Source organism: Hirundo rustica, chromosome 2, assembly GCF_015227805.2.
Source record: "Hirundo rustica isolate bHirRus1 chromosome 2, bHirRus1.pri.v3, whole genome shotgun sequence".
Taxonomy (NCBI): Eukaryota; Metazoa; Chordata; class Aves; order Passeriformes; family Hirundinidae; genus Hirundo; species Hirundo rustica.
The window spans coordinates 41992329-42012982 of NC_053451.1; the positions used below are offsets into that span (position 1 = coordinate 41992329).

Below are 20654 nucleotides of genomic sequence, written 5' to 3' on the forward strand. Positions count from 1 at the left end.
TTAACTGTGTCACTCATAGTGTTGTCAGGAGTGACAAGAAAATGAAAGAAAAGATGATCTCCATGTCAGAACTTCTGGGCTACATCTACAGTAAGTGGTAAAATGAGGTAGAGATTGATCAGATATGGTGTGAGTTACATCTTCAGACACAACTATTACCCTGTAAAACAGAGTGGCCACAACAAACTGCACAGTGGAAACAGCCTGGGGCCTGTGCTAGCTCCACACTAGCCATGCTAAAAATGTCATGTGTGCAAACAACCTTGTGCCTTTGATTCGACTCACATATATCCCATTGGAAAGTCTCTGCTGATAATTCTAGATACACAGACTTCCTTATTAGAGGGTCTAATCCTGCAGGAACTTGCATTTAGGCTTCATTTATATGGTTGATGGCTGGACAACAACGGGGCCAAGAATCAGGAGCACACAATGAGACAACACAGTGCCTGATTCATTTAATCTGAGGATAAGTTTATTACTGTTTTTCACAAAATATGACCTAAGGAATACATCAGGACACAAACATTGATTGAAAGGAAGCATTTTTATAGCTGCCAAGATAAGAAGTATTTAAAAAAAAAAAAAAAAAAAAAGGAGAGAGAGAGAGAGAGAGAGAGAGAGAGAAGAAAAGGCCTCTTCAGGTTAGGAAAGGGAGACCTGGAAAATAAGTTTTATCTGCCACAAACCACCATTTTTGTACAACTAAGCTATATTCCTGAACAAAAACTATTAAAATGAAAAAAACCCCTGTTGTTACAAGTCACAGAAAAATTGGATGCTATTTGATTCTGCTGAAAATTATCTAAAAATAAGATACACTAATTCCACGAACCTAAAAGCTTCTGTAGCTTTCAGGCTACAGTTGAGTTGCAAAATCTGACCCTGTGTTGTTACAGGATCAGGCCTTCTCTAATTAAGCTCTGACTAGTTATCCAACTAAAAATTGAGGAAAAGAGAACTGTGTTTTTCTTGGTATTACAAGAGATAGAAAATATGATTTTTTTTTTTTTTTTTTTGGCTTGCTATGTATACCCAAAATCAGTTCAACAGGGAAAGAAATCTGTGGGTTGGAGATGTTCGGTTCAGTAGCACAAGGCTCAGCAACATGCAGGGGGTTATTTTATGTAACAGCACCATTTAGCCAAAATTTTTTCAACTAAGATTTAACCTATCAAGTCTAAAAATGACAGGAACCCTGCAACTAATAAAAGATGTGCATGTAAATATACATATGTAGGGGCAAACCAAAAACACTCTGCCATGTCTGTCACTTATTTTATTATGAAGACATGCATGGACTTTATTGAGTGCTCAGGGCAAACCCAAAGGTTGTAAATTTAATAAAGATGTATGCATACGAAACACAAGTCAGATTTACACAGCACCATGATTGTCTTTGGAAATGTGGTGTAGAGTGCGAAGGTTATTGAAGACAGAACCACTGTGCTGAGCAAACAACAACAGCAGCCGGCCAGCAACACAGCTTCCCCAGCAGGGAGGAAGGACCTTCTCTGATGACCTGTGCCTGGGGCTACAGAGTCAGAACTGTTAAAGAACTGTTAAGAATTGTTAAAAGGAAGTGTGGAGATCCCAAGAGCTCCAGCCATCATGCCACCCAGGAAGGAAGGGGGTGGGATGAGAATAGCAACAAGCTTTCTCACACCCATCAGACCAGTGGCTCAGTGGGGTCTGAAGCTGATTTTTGTTCTTTCAACTTCCTGGTTTGGAATCTGGGATTGTTGTTCTCTATTTTGTAGGCATGCAATTCCTTACACTAGGGAGGACCCAGGTAAATCTGGCAGGCACAGGAAAAGTGAGCACCTGAATAAAACAGCATGGCAGACAAACCCCTTTGTTCAGCACTCTTGGTCTGGCCATGCAGCCCACCCTGCTGCCCCAGGGTCCCAGACTAGAACCTGGAACACCACAACCTGCTTCTGTACTGTCTTTTAGAAGTTAATTTTGTGGCATTTTACAATTGATATGCCTATCTTTGAGGTGGGAAGGTCTCAGGCTGTGAGAAGGTGTTAGGGCAGTGGTGGAGCCTGGCCTGGAAGCCAGCACCCTCCTGAGGTCGTGATGCTACATCCAAACCCATGGAAAATGCAACTGCAGGCACAACCATCTTCAATGAGGACATGCAAAAATCACTAATGGTATCATAACCCAACACAAGGAAAATCTGCTGTGGAAAGATGCAACCTCATGTGTTTTTAGATTACAAGCTGGATGGAAGGAGGAGCCTGGGAGCCCAAAGACAGACTGAGCTGACAAAAGAAAACCCATTAAGGGACACATTCCCAGTGTTAGGGCACACAGGCTGGCAACTGTCATGCAGACCTGCCTAAGCAGGGTAACCTGGCAGGTGGCAATGATGCCAAAATTATTTTTGACAACACCACCACCCTGGTGTTAACACAGGTGGTGGTGCCACCTGATGATGGTGAATAACACAGCCATGGTGATGCCTGAACCACCAGATTCAGTTCCATTCACTACCACAGAGACACTGTAAAAAGTTAGGAAAATCTGGGGCAGTTCTGATAAGAACATCAAAAACTCTGAGGGGATTAAATAGCCTGATTTTTTTTTATATAAGATTAAAAGCTAAATATGGACAGCATTGCTTGACTAAGCAAAAAGCAAAGAAGTGTGAAAGCACACTGCAAATATCTGAGGGAGATATACACCCACAACAAAAAGAACAGATTTCTTTATCATAAATCAAGAAGGAATATAATTGCAGGCAACAGTATGGCATTAAAAAGAAAAGAAATTAAAACTTACTATGAAAGAAAAAATGTCTTTGTAACAGTGATTTATTAGTCCATGGTTAAATGCTTTGTATGCACTTGTTATATTTAAAAATTATACTAGATGATCGAGCAATGAATTTACAATATAGAAAATTCTTGCCCTGAAGGAAAGTTGATTGAACGACCTCACATCAAAATTCTAGGTTTATCTACATCAGGCACTACTGGGGAAAAAAAAAAAAAAAAAAAAAAAAAAAAAAGGTGCCTAAATTTAGATTCCGTTATCTTCAAACAATCAGTATCATCTGATCCAGAGATGCAAGTCATTTACAGCAGTTACAGCTGTTGCAACAAACAAGGCAAAGATTTATTATGTAAGCAATTAAACACCCATTATACACAATGCATTGTGTTCCCTGGCTTGCCAAGAACGACAAAAACACATTGAACAGTGCTAAGGTTGAAACAGACCCTGCAACCCGAACTTGGCTAGAACCGTACAAGAGTAGGATTGTGCTGCCAGGCTTTGCAAGGTGCTGACACAGTCAGATAAATAGTATTGGAGGAGTACAGAACATGAAGTTGTGCCTTGGAGCCCCTCTCTACACAAGGCTGTGAAGACACGCAACCCTTGTTTTGATTTAAAAGACAACTTGCAACCAACACCTGCTGTGATGGATTTTCACAAGTTCCTCAGTGAAGCTGGAGGTCTAGCATGTTTCAATGCACCATACCACTCCTGGTATTTGCTTCTGACAGACTTCCAGAGGAAGCAGACTGACTTCCTACTCTTCTCCAACAGAGATGGTACACATAAATTAAACTGTGCACCTTCATCTTTTGTAGAAAATCTAGAGCAGAGGCTACTCAACAGGAACAGGGCCTGGGAAGAACAGGCCATTTCCTCTTCCCTTGTGGCCACAGTAGCAGGTCAGACTAGTGCTGCTGCGTTGAAGAACCAGGAGGAGTTAATTAGCCCCTCTTTGTAGCATTGCAACAGAATGCACCCAATTAAGCTTTTTACAGAATCAAGCATGGCACCTCTTTTCTCCCAACAAATCTGCCATTTCAACTAAATTTTTAGAAAACACCCTCCAGATTTACCAAACCAAAATAAGTTCTTCATATGTTATGATCATTTCACATGCCAACATTCTTCAACTGTTGCTGAAGTGGAAGTAAAGGACAGGATATGGATTTGCAGAGAGAGCATTACATCCTCAAGTCAACAGTCTAAAATAGTCCTGCTTTTCAAACAAATAGCTAATGTGATCGACAGGTTAATGAGTGCTGTTAAAAACGCCTGACAGTGTAAATACACCTCATGTTCATGCATCTTGATGTGCTGCTTAGGGTTAACAGGGGAAAATGCTTGGATTTAACCCTCCTCTTAAGTGCACATACAAAAGAGGATCAGAAGTCTACGAGCAGCACTGATTGGGTGCTTATGGCAGGCTCAGTTCTTTACTGCATTTCCCATCTCTCCTTCTGGTGTCTTCTTAATGGTCATTTCCAATCAGACAAATTAGCTATGGGGCCTTTCTAACAGAAAAATGTCTTCTAACAGAAAGAGCATTAAAGCTGTGACTGGTCTGTCTCCTATACAGTGTCAAAACACTAGGTCCAAGCTACTTGTATTTTCTTGTATTGTACTTGTATTGTACTTGTATTGTACTTGTATTACGGGAAGCAAAGTCAGGGAACAGGGTGGTCTTTGCCCTCCTAGGTTATGCTCATTATGGCACATAAAATGTACCCCTCCATTTCATGCACTATGATTTTTTGTGCTGGATCCATCCTAACTTTCTGCTACCTACACATATTTAACGTTAATTCAAAATATTGCTTTATAGATACCGTGAGAAAGCTGTCCAAAACACCTGGTAAGAATAACATGGATTTTAACACTGGCAAGCTCTAAAATAAGTCTTAAGTATTAAATATTTTTTAAAACTGAGCAATTTACCCAGAGTAGTTTTAATAAAAAATACGTTGAATATCTTCCATCCATTTTCTAATCAAAATTCATTCTAAAGATTTCTAGACTACTAGGAATCATTGATTTGTTTCCCCAAATTAAAACAACTGCATACGATTTTCCCAAGTTTGGGAATGGGTTTAATTTCTTACTTGTCCAATAAAACAATTTTGCTACAGCCAGTATCATGAACTCTGGCTCACTGAAAGTCTACTTTTCATGTACTCTGTACTCCCTGTACTTTTTTTTTTTTTTTTTTTTTTTTTAAACAGAGATTACTTGACTGTAACTGATATTTAAAGAACAAGGAAAAGATTAGCTTTCATATTGAATTTTTTAATGTACCTAGATATAATATGACTAAAATGTGACTATGAACCAGGAAGCAATATGGGCATGTGTCCTAGTTTCAGCTAGGGTAGAATTAATTTCTTCTCAGTAGCTGTTACAGTGCTAATTCAGAAAGAGAATTGTGTTGATAACACACTGATTTAGGTTTTTGCTAAGTGACATTTATCCTGAGTCAAGAACTCTTTTTTTCTCTCCTAGTCTCATGCTGTGCCAGTGAGGAGGCATGCAAAAGAAACTGGGAGGGAGCTGGGACAGTTGACCCAAACTGATCAAAGGGGATATTACACAGCACAGAACATCACTTTTTGTTTACTGTTTGTTATCACCATCATTCAATAATAATGACATTTTACTTTATTTTCAATTATTAAACTGTTCCTATCTCAACAAGTTTTACTTCAAACCTCCTTCCCATTCCACCAGGGTGGCAGGGTGGAGAGAGGAGAGGGCTGAGTGAGTGGCTGTGTGGCGCTTGATTTCCACCTGGGCTCAAACCACAACAGCATAAAAGATAACAGGACAGACAATTTACTGTGAATCTTCACACATTCCCTCACTTTGTCAAATACAGTGGCAAGACAATGGCCAGTTGCTATGATACTGTGGCTCCCTTCATTCAATTAAAATACTGAAGTCGCCATTCTGCCAGTATTACACACTTTCCAACAACAGCAACACTCCTGCGCCCCTCATCTGCTATTCTTACATGCTATGATCTCATTGCTAACATGAATGTGTGTTCCTTGGAATTTGCATTTTCCAATTTGCTTCTGCTGTATTTTGCAAGAAAACATCTTCATACTGAATGAGGCTTTTGGAACTGATTATTTTTGTATAACATAGGTAAGTAACCCTCTTGTACTGCACATGATGATCTTTTCCTGCTGGTATCTTTCGTACCTCTAACTTATCTTGGAAAAGAGGATATTTCCTCTGGGTCACTAATTTCCTCAGGAATTCTTTAAACAGGTCTGCAGGAAATGCACTCCTTCAAAATCTAAAGCTGTCCTAAATTAACAATGCCTCTAAGTCTTGTTAGAATCAATAATTTGAGACAGGATTTGAAAATAACACACGTGTTTATATGGTCCTTTGAAGGTGCAAAGTGCTGCATTTCGTCGTCCTTGGCCATCACCACAAGTTTGGTGAATTTTCACCCAGTGTATAGCACATGTCTGGGGTTAAGATGTAGCATTTTCAGCAGGAATTGGACATTAATAGGACTACTGCTATGTTAAGACAGATCAATGACAACATCCTGCAAAGAAATCACATTTATCTGAGCTGCCAACAAATCAAGGACAGAGAAGAGCAAATGGCCAGTTCTCCCTCATGCTGTTCAAACAACAAAGCTGCCAGGCACACATGCTTGCAGCTGAGAAAACACTGGCATAAAGGTCTATTTTCCTTTCTGATTAAAATAATTGCTTTATCAGTTGAAGTCTGACAGCTTCCAGGAGCTTCTGTGTGTTTATATGGTCCCACTGCTTCTGGTTCTGCTATCTCCCTTGCAAGAAGGTCTGTATTTTTCTGGCCATAACTCAATTCCCCATTCATGTTCCCAGTCGACTCTTTTCACTTCTGAAATATATTCAAACCCAGTCCTCAAGTTCACAGTCAGGTTTTGCCAAAAGAGGCTGATCTAGCAAAATGGTCTTACTTTTGTCTTGCTCTCTACCTAATCCATACCTGCCCTCCCTCCTTTCCTGGACACAGTATTTCTTATTTCAATACGTCCACTTCCTCTTTAAAATCTCCCGTTCATTTTCCTTTTTCCTTCCTAACCATGTCACCATGACTCTTCTGGCTTATGCAAATGCCTCCTTCCCTTCATTACCTTGTTAAAAATGTTCCCTTACTGCCATTGACCCTCTTGAGTCCAATTGAAACTCTGTTCGTGTGACTGAAATGAACAAGTGACATGTGGACAGCTTCCTAGTAAAGACAGAAAGCTCCTTCTTTCATGGTGTGCTCACCAAGGTTTATACTGTTAGTCACAGCCTCTCTGTCCTTTGGTTTTGTCATTTTTCCTTCAAATTTCAAGAATATTTGCTTGTCTGGGGCTTCACCTACCTCTCCTACCATGGCATTTTGGTGTTTCTGCTGCCTTCTCTCTCTCTATGGACTTGACTCTTCTACTATGTGTGTTTGCCTTACCCACAAAAACATTTCTTTCTGAATCTGGACTGTATTTCACAGTCCTGCTTTGTCTTTACTGCTGCCACTGTTCCATTGCCATTGCTGGGTGATCCTGTATCAGTCCTTCCCTCTAGTACTTGTAGCATCCTCTAAAGCCAAGCTGGTAGGTGATTTCCTCTTTTCCCTGAAATCTCTGAATTTCAAATGGCTTTAAAAATTAAGACCCAAAACAGAGAGACTCCTAATGAAGTTTAAGATTTAGAGTTGCATAGAAGAAGGACTGGGACCAATCTTAGTGTCTGAGACAAGAATAAACATGCAAGGGGCATCAGACCTTCAGAAGACTTGCCAAGAGAAGAATTAGGTTAGGACCACAGCCTAGGGAACACTGGGGGACAACGTAGTCTGGGACAACGGACTGGGAAGCACTGGGTCATGTCAGGTTTGACTGCAGCCCTAGCCTCCCTGTGACTCACATGCTGCATTCAGCTGGTGCACCTCAGACTTGAAAACCTCCAAGTTTTCCCACCCTGGAGGAAAAGAGATTGGATGGACAAGACTCCGGATTTAGTCAGTAAAGGCTTGGGGCTTTGGAAGGTGTGACAGGATGCTGAAGGCAGAAAAAGCCCTTGATTTGATGCAAATGTCAGAATGAATCTTTTAATTAGAAATTTTGTCTGTCCCTGTAGCAGTCAGTGCTGCCTGAGAAACTGACCATCCAGCCAAGCCTTCTGAATCCAAGAATATTGCCAAGCTGACTCCTGGTTTTCTGTTCTTTTGGGGATTTTTTTGGTTTGGTTTGTTTTGTGTTTTTTTTTTTTTTTTTTTTTTTTTTTTTTTTTTGGTTTGTTTGTTTGTTTTTTTTTTGTGTGTGTGTGTGTGTGTGTGTGTATCCTTCACTATCTTTTGTTCTGCTTTGAGTGCTGGGAGAACCAGAATGTCTCTGCTTACCACACTGCTTTGCTTTTTCACCATGACATCTTCCTTTCTTCATCAAATCTTGCAGAAGGACAGGTTAGGTCATGTGAATTAAGCAGCACGTTGAGGACTGCTGGATTCTCAGGAACCCTTATTAAACGGAAAGCTTTCCTTCTCCCCATATAAAATTACTCTGAGATATTCCATGCCTCAAGATGCACCACGAAGTAATATCTTTTTAATGTGCTGTCATCTTGTGTTGTTGTTTAAAAATTTTACCATCTTCCAAAGTAAAAAAAAAAAAAAAAAAAAAAGAAAAAAAAAGAAAAAAAAAAGAATAAAGCGCCTAGATAATCTTTTAAATTACCTGTTTATGTGAAGTTGGAGAAGTAGTGTTAAAGATTTTAAGCAAGTCTTATCTAATTAGAACCTAGGACTTAATTACTTCTCTCTTGAAAGATGAACCTCTGGCAGATAATTTTATGAGGAGTATGCCTTGAGCAAAACACAGAAAATAGTTTTCTGTCAGAACTTAAGAAAAGAGAAGTTTTATCATGTAGATTTTTACATGTGTTGCACATGTGTTGTATTATAAAAAGACTTCGCTGTCCAGCATAGACAGGCAATAAAACTGTATTTAGAGAAAGTAGCAGAAGAACTGATAAGAGGTCATGATCAAGTTCTTCTTTCTTCTCTTGTGAATTCTATTTCATGTTCAACTACTTTATTAACCAAGACATGCCACTCTACCCCATTCCTTTCCTTTTGCACTCCCAGCAATTACTGGGATTCCTTCAGTGGATTATCTAATAGCAGGGAAGGTATAGATGCACCATTATCGCTCCTGTTGTCACATGAGATATATTACATGGAGTTGCAGGCAGAATATTTTGTCCTAGATACAGAAATGAATTATCTATCCATTCTGTGAAAGAAGTGACAAGTTAAACCAGAAGTACAGCAGCAGACTCATGCAGCTTCCAGACTGGCTTCAGCTTAGAATTAATCATTCCTTATGATCTTTTTGAATCTGTATTCCCACTGGTGAGTCTTTCTGTGGTCATGTTAACGCTTAAGGGCATTTATTTTCTGACTTGTTTAAAAAAACCCTGAAGCCTGCTGCTGCACTACTTCTGAAGAAAAGTATAGTAAAATACAAGGAAATAGTCACTTAGTTCAGTGATGGCAGTCAGTGCAAGTATCAGGATCAGGTTCTTATTTTTTCCATTTTCATTTTCTGATTGCTCTTCCAATTTTGTTTTTCTTCTGAGCTTAACAGGCAAATATTAAACAGTTTAAGCCTAGAATTTGAGCAAAATTTGACTGGTCAATATTCTTTGCATGGGAAAGTAATTGAATTTTATTGTGGTGTCTTACCCCTGTTTCTGACTAACGCTCTCTTTGATCATAGGAGTGGTGACCTATATACATGCTGTTTAGCAGAAAGCTACTCCCTGTAAAATTCCAAATATGGATCCAAACTCAAAGTTCCTCCCTCCTCCATTCAATTAATTTCTTTATGGCTCCCTCATCCATAAAACTTTATTTTTAAAGAAGCCAAAATTACTTAGGATTTAACACACAGATACATATTTTGATGCATAAGCTTTTCTTGGGACAAATGCTCTTATGTTCTCCTGTTTAATACCGCATGTCCACATGTATATGTGTAGGTATGTAAACAGACGTATGTGTAACCCTACATCTTTATATGTACATATACATATGTTCCTAGGTTTTTGGTAGCCTGTCGCAGTGTCCCTCACGCCCAGCAGGTGCTGACCACAGGCTAGCTCAGTTCTGCACTGCGGCAGCGTGGATCGGTCGGGGTTACGGGCAGGGCGAGTAACCTCCTCCCGGTGGGTTCTTGGTTCCCCACACCAGCGAGTGGACCTGACGGAGTCACGACTGCGGCAACGGAAAAAGGGTCAACTCTCTTTAGGCAGGGTAAAAGGTAGTTTATTAAGGGGAGTCTGGCAAGGAGCTCCGCCTCAGACCACTGCTGCCCAGAGAGAGCCCAGATCAAAGCCTTGCGGCCACTTATTAATGGGGGCGGATCCAGGGGTGGCAACAATGGGTCAGCCAACCAGGGAACATGGGGGTGTAACAGGGGGTGTCAACTTCTGAACCATTAACAAATCACAAGAGGGGAGGAGGGGATTCCCCGGGCACCAGCCTATCACTTGACACCTCTCCTGGATCTTTCCAGAATCCAGGGAAGGGTCCTGAAGTGACAGACAGGGCGACCAAGAGGAGAGAGAGGGGATTGATAGGGACAGGTGCAGGGAGGGAATGATTGGCATAAAACATCTGGTTATATAACTAACTCATGAGGGGGAAACTATTACAGAACACAAGGGTATACAGTGGACTGAACCATTACAAAAATAACTTATAAAACTTACAAAAATAACTTAATAACTCAATAAAACAACTCTTGCACCACTAGAGTAGCCCTTGTTTCCAACAATTATTTTTGTCGAAGTTGCAAAGTATGTATTTCATTTAGAATTAACCAAACAATTAGTAAGGAGACAGGAATTTACTGTTACAAATGTATAACAAATACGTGCCTTTTACAAGAAACTTAAAATAATGTTTGTAATTAGCAAACGGAATCCAACATTTTGTAGCTGTCTCATTAAAATGAAATTAGATGCAGAGTTGGGAATTTAATTCCAAACATTCACCTTTATTGTTGAAACATGATCCTGAATCAGTTTCTAGACTATTTCACTAAGTGTGCATGCAAATGAAGTTATAAAACATGGGATCCAATCTTGTTAACATTCCTTTCCAGGAATGAAAGAATTTCAGCAGGAAACATTGAAAGAACTTCTGAAGGAAAAAGAGAATTATACAAATTTATCTTTCTCTGCTTTCATGGATTTCTACACTTCTTGTTGTGAATGATTATGGATTTAGAGTAAAAAATAATGCAACAAAAAAACCCCAAAATACCAAACAAACAAACACCACCCAAAAATACAAACAAACAAAACCAAACACCATACCAAAACACAAACAAACAAAAACAAACAACCCCACCACCCTAGAATACCTCAGTGCCTTCTATAATACAATTCAGTATTTCTAATGCAACTTAGTCAAGTAAAGCATTAAAAAAAATGGAGAAATAATGGCTTTAAGTGATAATGGTAGGGAAGAATTTCAAACAAATTTGCAATCAGATGAGGCTCATGCCTAATAGCTGTCCAGGTCTTGCTCCAGACCATTTTTGCTCTTGATCTGTGAAGCTTAAAGAAAAAGGCAATTTTTAAAGAGGTTCAAGGGAAGCAATTCTCTATGTGGATACCCAGCGTAAGCCAACAAACTGCACAGCTACAGCTGAGGGCTTTGAATGTGAAGTGTCAAGCGTAGAGGTCAGCCTCCAGCTGTGCACACCTCCTCCTGCCACCAGCACAGGAGGAAGGACTTTTTCCAGAGAGGTTAGGACACTTTTGCTCTTAGGCAACTTGAGGTCAGCAGTGGGACGTGGGACACGCTCAACTCACTGACAAACTCCTGGAGTCAGGTCCACCTTGGAGCTCCCACTCCAGGGATTGCTATAACTTTGTGAGGGAAGATCTGGGACAGGCAGCAGCATGTTGGACCTGTCCTGTGCCTTCAAGACCACCATCACTGCTCCCCATGCAGCCTTCGAAAGACCCTCAGACCCACAGAGGGGAGAGCAGAGGCAGAGATGCCAAGATGCAGAGGATGAGGGAAGAGGAGGAGGAAGAAGGTGGAGGGAGACAGCCTTGGCAAGCAAAAGTTTCTAAATGCTGTAATTAGATGGTCAGACTTTATTTCAAAGATTTTTCTCCCCTGTCCCTTGTCCCTTATCTTATATTGGGACAACTAAATATTCACACGTATCCGTATAGTTTTCAACCTTACACTGTTAAAGACCATCCTTGTATCTTTTTGGTCTAATTTTCCAGAATCCATCTGAGTTCTAATCCCACTGTGCCCTTTCATCCTACATGGGATGTTTACTTTCTATACCTTGTTTCACAAGGGAAAATGTGATACAAGTGATACAAGTCTAATTTATGCCTTCTCTAGAAAAATAATCCCCTTTTGTTCCTCCAAGTGGTACTGAAATGTGAAGTTAATAGAAAAACACAAGTATACAAAGATAGTGAAGGATGTTTCTGCTAAGCTCTGTGGTGTACTTAGTGCTGATCTAAGTAAAAGCTTGATCTTCATCAAATGTAGTGAACTTCACCGATTTCCTTGAAGATTTATAAATGAGAGGCCAAAAAGTCAGGTTGCAAGGCTGCTTGGCTGCATGAGCAACTGTGAGAAATTCATCCAGTCATTCTGGCATGATGCACAGAGGATGGAGCTGATCAATAAATTCCAAATCACTCACTTTATTTTCTTTGGAAAATTGATTATCAGAGTCTGGTATACAAATAAACAACTACCACACAGATCCAAACTCCAAACATAAGAAAAAGCAAGGGAATTAAAAGATTTGGACATATCTTCTGCACCATGTTCCAAGAAAGGCCCCAGGACAAGCCATTTGTTGGAGGTTACGAAGGGAAGGACAAAAGGCAATGTAAAGGTCCTTAATTTCATCTCATGCAAAATACCATATGTTTTTGCATGCTTCATTAATGGTCCCTGGTTTGCTGACTAGAAAACACACATCCAGTCCAGCCTTCAGGGGTCAGCAGTGCTCAGCGTATCTATAAACTTGCACTCTAGGCGACTGTGGGGACTATGGAATAAAGGCTGACTCTACTCAGTATTAATCCTGCAGTTTTAGGTTGGACGGGTTGGAATCTGAAGATCAGCTAAGTACAAATCACCCCTCAGCTCACAAATACCACCAATCACCTGTACAGGGCTCTTCTCTGAAATAAAGTAGCATTTCATTTAGAGGGTGCACTCGGAGATTTTTCTTGTAAATGGATTTGCTAGATTGCAAATTCTCTGTTTACTCTTAGTTTTAAAACAAGATAAATACAGTAGCCTTTTTGGAGCTTTCCAGTGCAGAGAGTCCTGTGTCTTATGACATTCATTTTTGGAAAGCCTAATACTATCTGTATATTCTCCGGAATAAAACTTGCTACATGCAGGAGTTTCTGTGGCTGGGCTGAAATACAAGCAGCATAAAGAAAGGCGGCTGCTTCACTCTCATTTTTATGCCCAGTGGTCTTTCATAAACTATTCTGCCTGAATTTGAGTTTTAGTAGACTATCTTCAAATTAGAGTTCAGGATGTACTTACAATTTAATGCCTTACTCCACTATAAGCCTAACAATTTAAATGCAAGGGAGCAAAATCTTTATAGCTTTGCTCTGTCTTGACAATGTGCTGTTTATGGACTCTTTTTAGCATACACAGGCATACATGCATGCAAAGCCAAGAGGTGGAAGTGAAATTACTCAAACAATGAATCTTTCCTGTTACAACATTATTGCTATACCAGGCTTTCTTATTCTTGTTAAAGGACAGTGGATTGAATAAAAAGGGAACAAGAAGTGTGATGGATAGGAAAATATAATTATGACAGTATAATAAATTATTGCTTACCATTTCCTGAGTGTTTGCAAAATCTGCCTCTTTCGAGCTACACTGCACCAAAAGCATTATAATATTAATCAGGGCAATACAAAGGAATACATATTTGTATCAAAATCTACTTAAGAGTAGAGCATTCCTGCTCCCGAAAAACAAAGCAAAATAAAAACAGAAAAAAGGAGGTTTTTCATCTCATGGAAACAGTACATGACACACTACCAACAATTCTGCATATACAGAGGAATGCTGGTATCTGATTAAAAATACAGTCTGAGGCTTAGTACACTGTCTTGCATGCAGACTTTTATTGCATACAGAATAAACTACTCTTATATCTGAGAATCACAGCCATAACCCCGCAAGGTATTTTTATTTGACCTCAAATGAACAGGACAAAGGGGTTCACAGAGCAGCCATTTCTTTGCTATTTCTACAGCATCTCTCAAGGCAGTGGCAGTGCAGCTTTAGTGTAGTGCAGAAAGTGTTATTGCTTCTGAATCATGTTATTAGAGTAAATATTGAACTGAACTTGACTTTATTTTATATTTAATGACATGATGTCAAAAATACCTTGATCTGCATTAATGCAGTTGCTGGAATAAAATTACTTTCAGTCATGTAGTGTTTTGATCCCATGGTTAGCTACACCACCCAGTCTTCAAGAACTGACGCTCTTTTACACTGCAAGCTGTCTCTTACCCCTATTACCCCTAGGAAACTTACCACAAGAGAGTAACATATCTTGAATCCTGGTTTAGCCACAAAGTAGTCATCAGATTTGAAGGTTATCTTTATGTGATTTGTTCTTGATGTTATTCTTGGAGGTACTTCCTTGTGTCCACACCACCGTCCTCGAATAACTGTGCTGGTCTCTGATACATCTTCCACTTCCACAAAGTCGTACCTGAAAAAGAGTATGAAGAATCAGTTTTGCTGACTTTAGTTACAGAGGGTGCCTGCAAATTGACAGGAGCACAGCTGGAGACATAAAGTGGCAACTGTGCCCCACTCTCTACTCCAAAACATCAGACTAAATATTACAAATGGTGGATAAGTTAGTGTGCCACAAAATACACTAGCTACTGCTTGAGTGCTCAAATGACTGATTTCTGCACTCCTGGAACATGACAGTATTTGCTACTACATTAAAATAGCAATAAGAGGCACTTGCATGTGCTTAGTATACAGTAAGCATACGCATTGCGTTTCATGTGGTGGGTAAATAATTTAGAGACCTGATAAAATATTATTTAAGGCAGGCGGCCCAACCTGAGCAGCTGCAAGCACTTGTGTGCACTTTCTGGTGGTCGCCCAACTCCCTGCAGCAGCAGCAGCCACAGGCGCCCGACTGCTGTGTCAGTCAGAGGGCTAGAGAGGGGCAGCCACTGTGCCAGGAGCAAAGGGAGATGCTGGAGGGACACAGGGCAGTGCATGCTACTGAAAGATGCTTTTTAGGACCTTCCTTGAAGGTGGCACATTGCTCCTGTAGCTGGTTTGGAAAGATTTATGTCTAGTTTTCAATCAGGAAAGCACGATGCCGCTCTGAGTGCTGCAGTGAGGAGTTCATGTGCGTGTGGTCACCAGGCAAAACGCAACAGCACATCTTGTTCTGTGAAAAGTCACATCTTGGCCAGGCACCCATGCCACAGCAGTGGTCCCTGAGCCCAAAGAGGGAGGAGCAGAAGGTACTAAGTCCCAGGGATGAAGGGACACAGTGGCAGCAATCATGGTTCCAGCCTGCGCATTTGCCTGCTTAGGTATAAATGACCATATAAATAAATAAAAAAAAATAAAGTACAGTTATTGAGATGGAGAAAAAAAGGGACAGAGAATAAAGTTCTGCTTTTACTAAATCTCTGACAAAACATGTGTCGATATCTTTGAAGCCAGAATTAGGCCCCACACATTGCTGCCTGTGAGGCAGAGGTGATGACAAGAGGGTGCCATCCTCACAGTACAGTTAAGCCTTAAAACTCTGGAGATCTTTACCAGGAATGTTTCCTATTATCCAAGCATCTGCCCCCTCCAAAGAGGGAGTACAGAACCTTTAAGAGTTTCTTGCTAGCAATGCACTGCTCCCCACCCCCAGGTCTGTGAGCCAAGCATCCTCCTCCTTGCCCAGCTGTGGGAGCTGAGTAGCTCTGTAAATAACAGACCTGCTCTTCTTTTTCTGCTGAGAGCCCACAAGAAGAAAAACCCACAAGTACTATGTGGTTTGACAATATCAGCTCTGCTGCTTTTATATTCACCAACCCCAAATTGCACAGAACAGAAAATAACAGACCCACCATGACCACTTAAATCTGCCCAAACTCTGCTTAAATATTCTTTTTTTTGTAACACACCAAAATTTAGTTCCAGGAAGAGGTAAACTTGTCTCAATATCTCTCCACCATCCCCAGCTCACATTCCCTGGTGGTGATGGTTGTGGTACCCAGCAGAGCTCCCAACTGTCCACCCCTGCCCCCCGGGCAGCAGGAACTGTGATTGCCTATTGCAACACAAGGGGTTGTGGTGTTCAGCAGGAGATAACCTTGTAAGCTTTGGTGAAAGCTGTCCTGACTGGCCTCTCCCCTTTTGGAAGCCAGAAGCCAGACTAAGCAGCAAAACCAGGGAAAATCCATGGACTTTCAAGGATTATATCTGTTTTCAACAGCAGATGCTTTGCTGCAACAATCATGGAAGTAGGAGTATTCTCAGCTGCTTTTCTGCATTCAAGGAGCCTCAGAGGCTGGGTAATTTAATTGCTTTTCAGAATCATCTCTTATCAAGTGCCTGTGGAAATGCTAACTGCACTTCTTTAACATTCTGTAAGACCTTGAATATTTCCTCTCCTTCTTCAGAAGCTCTGAAGAAATATAGCTGTGTTAAAATACACCTTTTCATTCCTCAGCCTGAATGAATTTCAATCAGTTCAGTCTTAATAGTATGCAAATGACAATAATTAGCATTAATGAAAAATTGAAAGAAAACACTAGGAAGTTTCTGGAGCAAAAAGCTTAAGGTCAAAAGCAAATACAAAAGCAAGGTAAAGGTGCAGAGGTCCTGAATTACTTGTCCAGTATGCCCAGCCTCCAAGCATAAGCTCAGCTCTCAGCATTCATTTCAATTAAAACAGTCCTGACTGTCTCTAAAGCAGCACTGCAGGGATTGTCAGGGACTGAAACTGCAGAAAGGATCTAGTTTTGAAAAATATATTGAGCATTAGCAAAAAATCCAACTGCACACAGTATTTAACAGACTTAAAGCCATCATAAGTTGTCTGACCAAAAAAATTCCCCACTCTGGAAGTAATACTACCCAAATAAAGGTCTTCCAGAAACTCTAGGGAAAGCTTTACTGCAGAAAAGGATGTGATATTTCTCCAGATTCTGTAGACACTATGGATGATGGAAGGTCTTTGCTTTTCTCTGAATTCTAAATCAGCTGCTTTGGAAAAAGCAGGCAGACTGTCTTCCAAGATGCTCTCCAAGCACATAATGCCAGTAACAGCTTGACTTTCCCTCAGTGTGCCACCACCTTTAATGGCTTTTGACAGAGAATACTTCATCTTTTTTTCCACAGTAAATTAGCCGTCTGTTTCAAAGTTGCAATGCTTTAAGGTCAGCCACAGTTTATCCACTATGTAAATATTAACAGGCTACTTCTGTGTGTATTAGGCTCTGAATCTGGGAAAGCGTTTGGGGTACTGGGAGGTTACTGTTGTTACTGACTCTGCTGCTGATCTTGGACCAACATCACCAGAGCAGACCTGCCAAGGAGCAGGGAAGGAGAGCCAGATTTAGGCTGCATTCTTTTATTACTACATGGAAAACAAACCTGTAGGAACGGTTCCCTCTATCAGTAATGCAGAAAATGTAACAAAGAAAGATGAAGGAAAAAAAATCCACCCTGTAAAATGCCTGCAGAGATGCCAAACCCTACAAACACAAATTAATTGACAAAGATAAGATGAGCCTGGGTGTGCAGAAACTCTAACAACCAAGTTCTCTGCATAGATAAGGTGTAAGTAGCAACATGATCAGGCAGAGTTGGAGGCTGAGACTTGAGCATTTTCAGTAAGTAGCATCACAGCAATCTGCCTTTTGGAGGGCATGGGAATTCTGAGCCTGCTTTCTCCCACAGAAAAGAGAGCTGAATAAAAGAAATATAAACACATGGATTTATACTGTATTAGGGAATGTTGGCAAGATGCACCTCTGTACTCTGCTAATGCAAAACAAATTTATTCATCTAGGTTAATCAGCCAGATCATCTGAGCTGAAAATCACTTAATCTGCTTAAAAGGGGAACCAAAGCAACTGGGATATAGTAGGGTAGGCATTAATAGATTTATAGATATATCAACATGCATCAACACACTGATGACTGTGGACCTACAGTTAAAAGTTTTAAAAGGAATTGTACCAGTGAAGAGTAAAAATAAAGATAAGCCAGTAACTTGAACATAATTATATTATTCAATGCATTTTTATCTGCCCCTCACACCCCAACATAAACACTTAACTACTCACTCAAACCTCCTAGAGCCCTTCACCTACTGAAAAAGAGGTTTCTTGCCTGGCTGAAATGCAACAGAGGCGATAGAGGACAAAATCCTATTAAAGTAGCACCTACACTGTTAGATAGCTGGATTTGCGCATACAAGTACCTTGGGCTTTAAACACTAAAGAAGGTCTAAAGCCTGACAAAACTGCTTTAGGTCCAGGACAGCTCGGTTTATTTATGAACTCAAACACCAATTTCAGCTGGGAAGGCCCCTTAAAGGTCTGTCCTCCTTGCAAGAACATCCTAGACCCAACCAGAGATACCCTGGTTTTGCTTTGCTTTGCAGCCTCATGCCAGCGAGCTCAAAGTTTGTCTTAAGGAGCCCTTTGCAAACTTTCACTTGTCACCCACCTGCAGATCTCATTTTCAGGTTCCTCCAGCCCAAACTGATTATCAAAAGCCAGCTGGATCCTGGTGCTCTCTGGGGAGTGGAGCCGCCACGTCAGCAGGAGGTTCCTGGGGTAGCTGCTGGGGAAGCGAGGACTGTGGATGCAGCCGTTCCCTGCCACGCTGATGGTCTCTTCTTTTCGGTACAAGTCTGTGAGGTGATTGCTCTCTGTTAGTAGTCACAACTTGTAGAAATTAGTATGTTGTTCCAGTTACAGGAAGGCAAAAAACACAACAGTTTATAACACAGCACAATTATTTGCATTTAAAGTCTATACAAAGTTGGGTCTAGGAGCAGTTATTATTAAATAGGAAGTACAACGTATTTTTTTCTTAATCCAATCCCCTATAAAACAGTAAGAATAACAGAACTCAAGTATATAGACTCTTTATTTTACATGAAATGTATCATTATTTTTACATTTATATTGATTATATAATTTCATTCTCACCACTTTGGTTTTAAAACAGAATTAAACTTTAATAAAAGCTATAAGCTTAAGAACAATGAAGTAAGACAGGCAAAAATAAAAAAGGTAAACAGTCCTGCTTCCCAAATTTTGTGCTCTGGGGAGCAATGTCCTCTAAACAAAAGCAGCAATGAAGGGCTGCAGGAAAGTGAGTATGGGTGAATTTAACTTTCTTTACTGTGCTTAAGTATTCCCTCCCAGAAACACGTGTAAGGTCACATTTTGATTTTATTTATATGGTGTGAACCATTTTCTGCCTATGGTACATTTACTCAAATAGCTACTTCATACTTATACCGATGTAACTGAGGCCAGATCCTGCCCCATCAACCATCTTAGTAACTTCAAGAGAAATAGGCAAGTCTTCACTTAATTAAAATTCCACAACTTTTGCCTGAGCAAATATTCAATTGTTCCTAAAGTTTACTTATCCTGAGGTAAAACCTCTGCTCTGTAAATCCGTGGCTCCAAGAATTACAGACCCTGCGTCAAAACCCAGCTCTCTAAAAGTCAAACTGTCTTCTCAGTTGCACCGCTCACTTGGCACTGCCCAGCTGTTTCTGATACTGGAATTTGGGTCAGTTTGCATCAAAAAATTGCAAACAACCATTCTTCCATGCATTGACAACTTCAGCACGCCAACATTTTGAGGATCAGAAGATTCCAAGGTAACGTGCAGATCATGTCAGGTTCCAGTTCCCAGTCAAGACATGTACCTCTGAGCCCCCACCTGTGGGAGAGCTACCAGTGCTCCTTCCCCACCTGATGTGTGGGGATCTACACGAATTTGGACACTTGTTTTCATGTAAACATCCGAACTCTGTGTCTTTATCTTAAACTGAACATCACTCCATTCTTCTGAACGCCACATCAATCTCCAGTTCCACTGCAAGCAATAGAAATAGAAACCTGGTGCCTTCTCCTGAATCTGGCTACTAAGGAAGAACAAACGGGGGAAAAATATCTCCACCGAGTCACTCTGTGAACACTGGAAATACAGAACCAAAGCAACTAGCCACAGCCATCTGTCACACACACTAATCTAAGTCTTCACCCTCAAAAAAAAAATTTAATGTGTGACTAAAGTTTTCTAAGCTCTTTATATGAAATAAATATACTTATTTTATAAATGCGCATTGAAAAGAGGAATCCAGACAAATGGTACAAACTTCGTGATTAGTACATCTAATTTTCAGGTTGCTTTTCACTGGTTCATGGCAGTAAATACCTCCCTGCATGAAGCTATAAGCAAAGCACGGCTAACAACAGTTCATTGTACTCTCCTGACAGCACAGTAATCCTAGCTTCCAAACAACCTGAAACTCGGAACACAAAAGTCTGTGTTTCTTATGAAACTATCTCCACAGATCTAATTGTGACATCTTTCTAAGATGCTTTCACACTCTGAGCCACCCTTTCTAAGCAAACACAGCTCCACCTCACAAGGTGCAAAACTAGCCAGTTTTGCTTTGTTCTGCTTTGACCAAATAATTTGCATTGGAAAGGTGCCAATTTGGTGAAAATAAAGACCACCCACCTATTAGTCTTGTTGCAATTTTCATCAGG

General features: G+C 40.4%; 1 protein-coding gene across 4 annotated transcripts in view; it reads right to left on the reverse strand.

Moving 5' to 3' along the window:
- PDGFD (platelet derived growth factor D) overlaps positions 1-20654 on the reverse strand; it is a 150503-nt gene that overhangs the window by 41317 nt on the left and 88532 nt on the right. Inside the window, exons 2-4 of one of the 4 annotated variants that reach the window (XM_040056488.2) lie at positions 18583-18769; positions 14407-14587; positions 13696-13737 (exon numbers count right to left, since the gene is read on the reverse strand). In XM_040056488.2, coding sequence (XP_039912422.1) covers positions 13696-13737; positions 14407-14587; positions 18583-18769 — 410 coding nt within the window. Of the gene's footprint in view, positions 1-13695; positions 13738-14406; positions 14588-18582; positions 18788-20654 lie in introns of all 4 variants that reach the window. The other 3 variants (XM_040056487.2, XM_040056490.1, XM_040056491.2) reach the window with 3 other exon arrangements.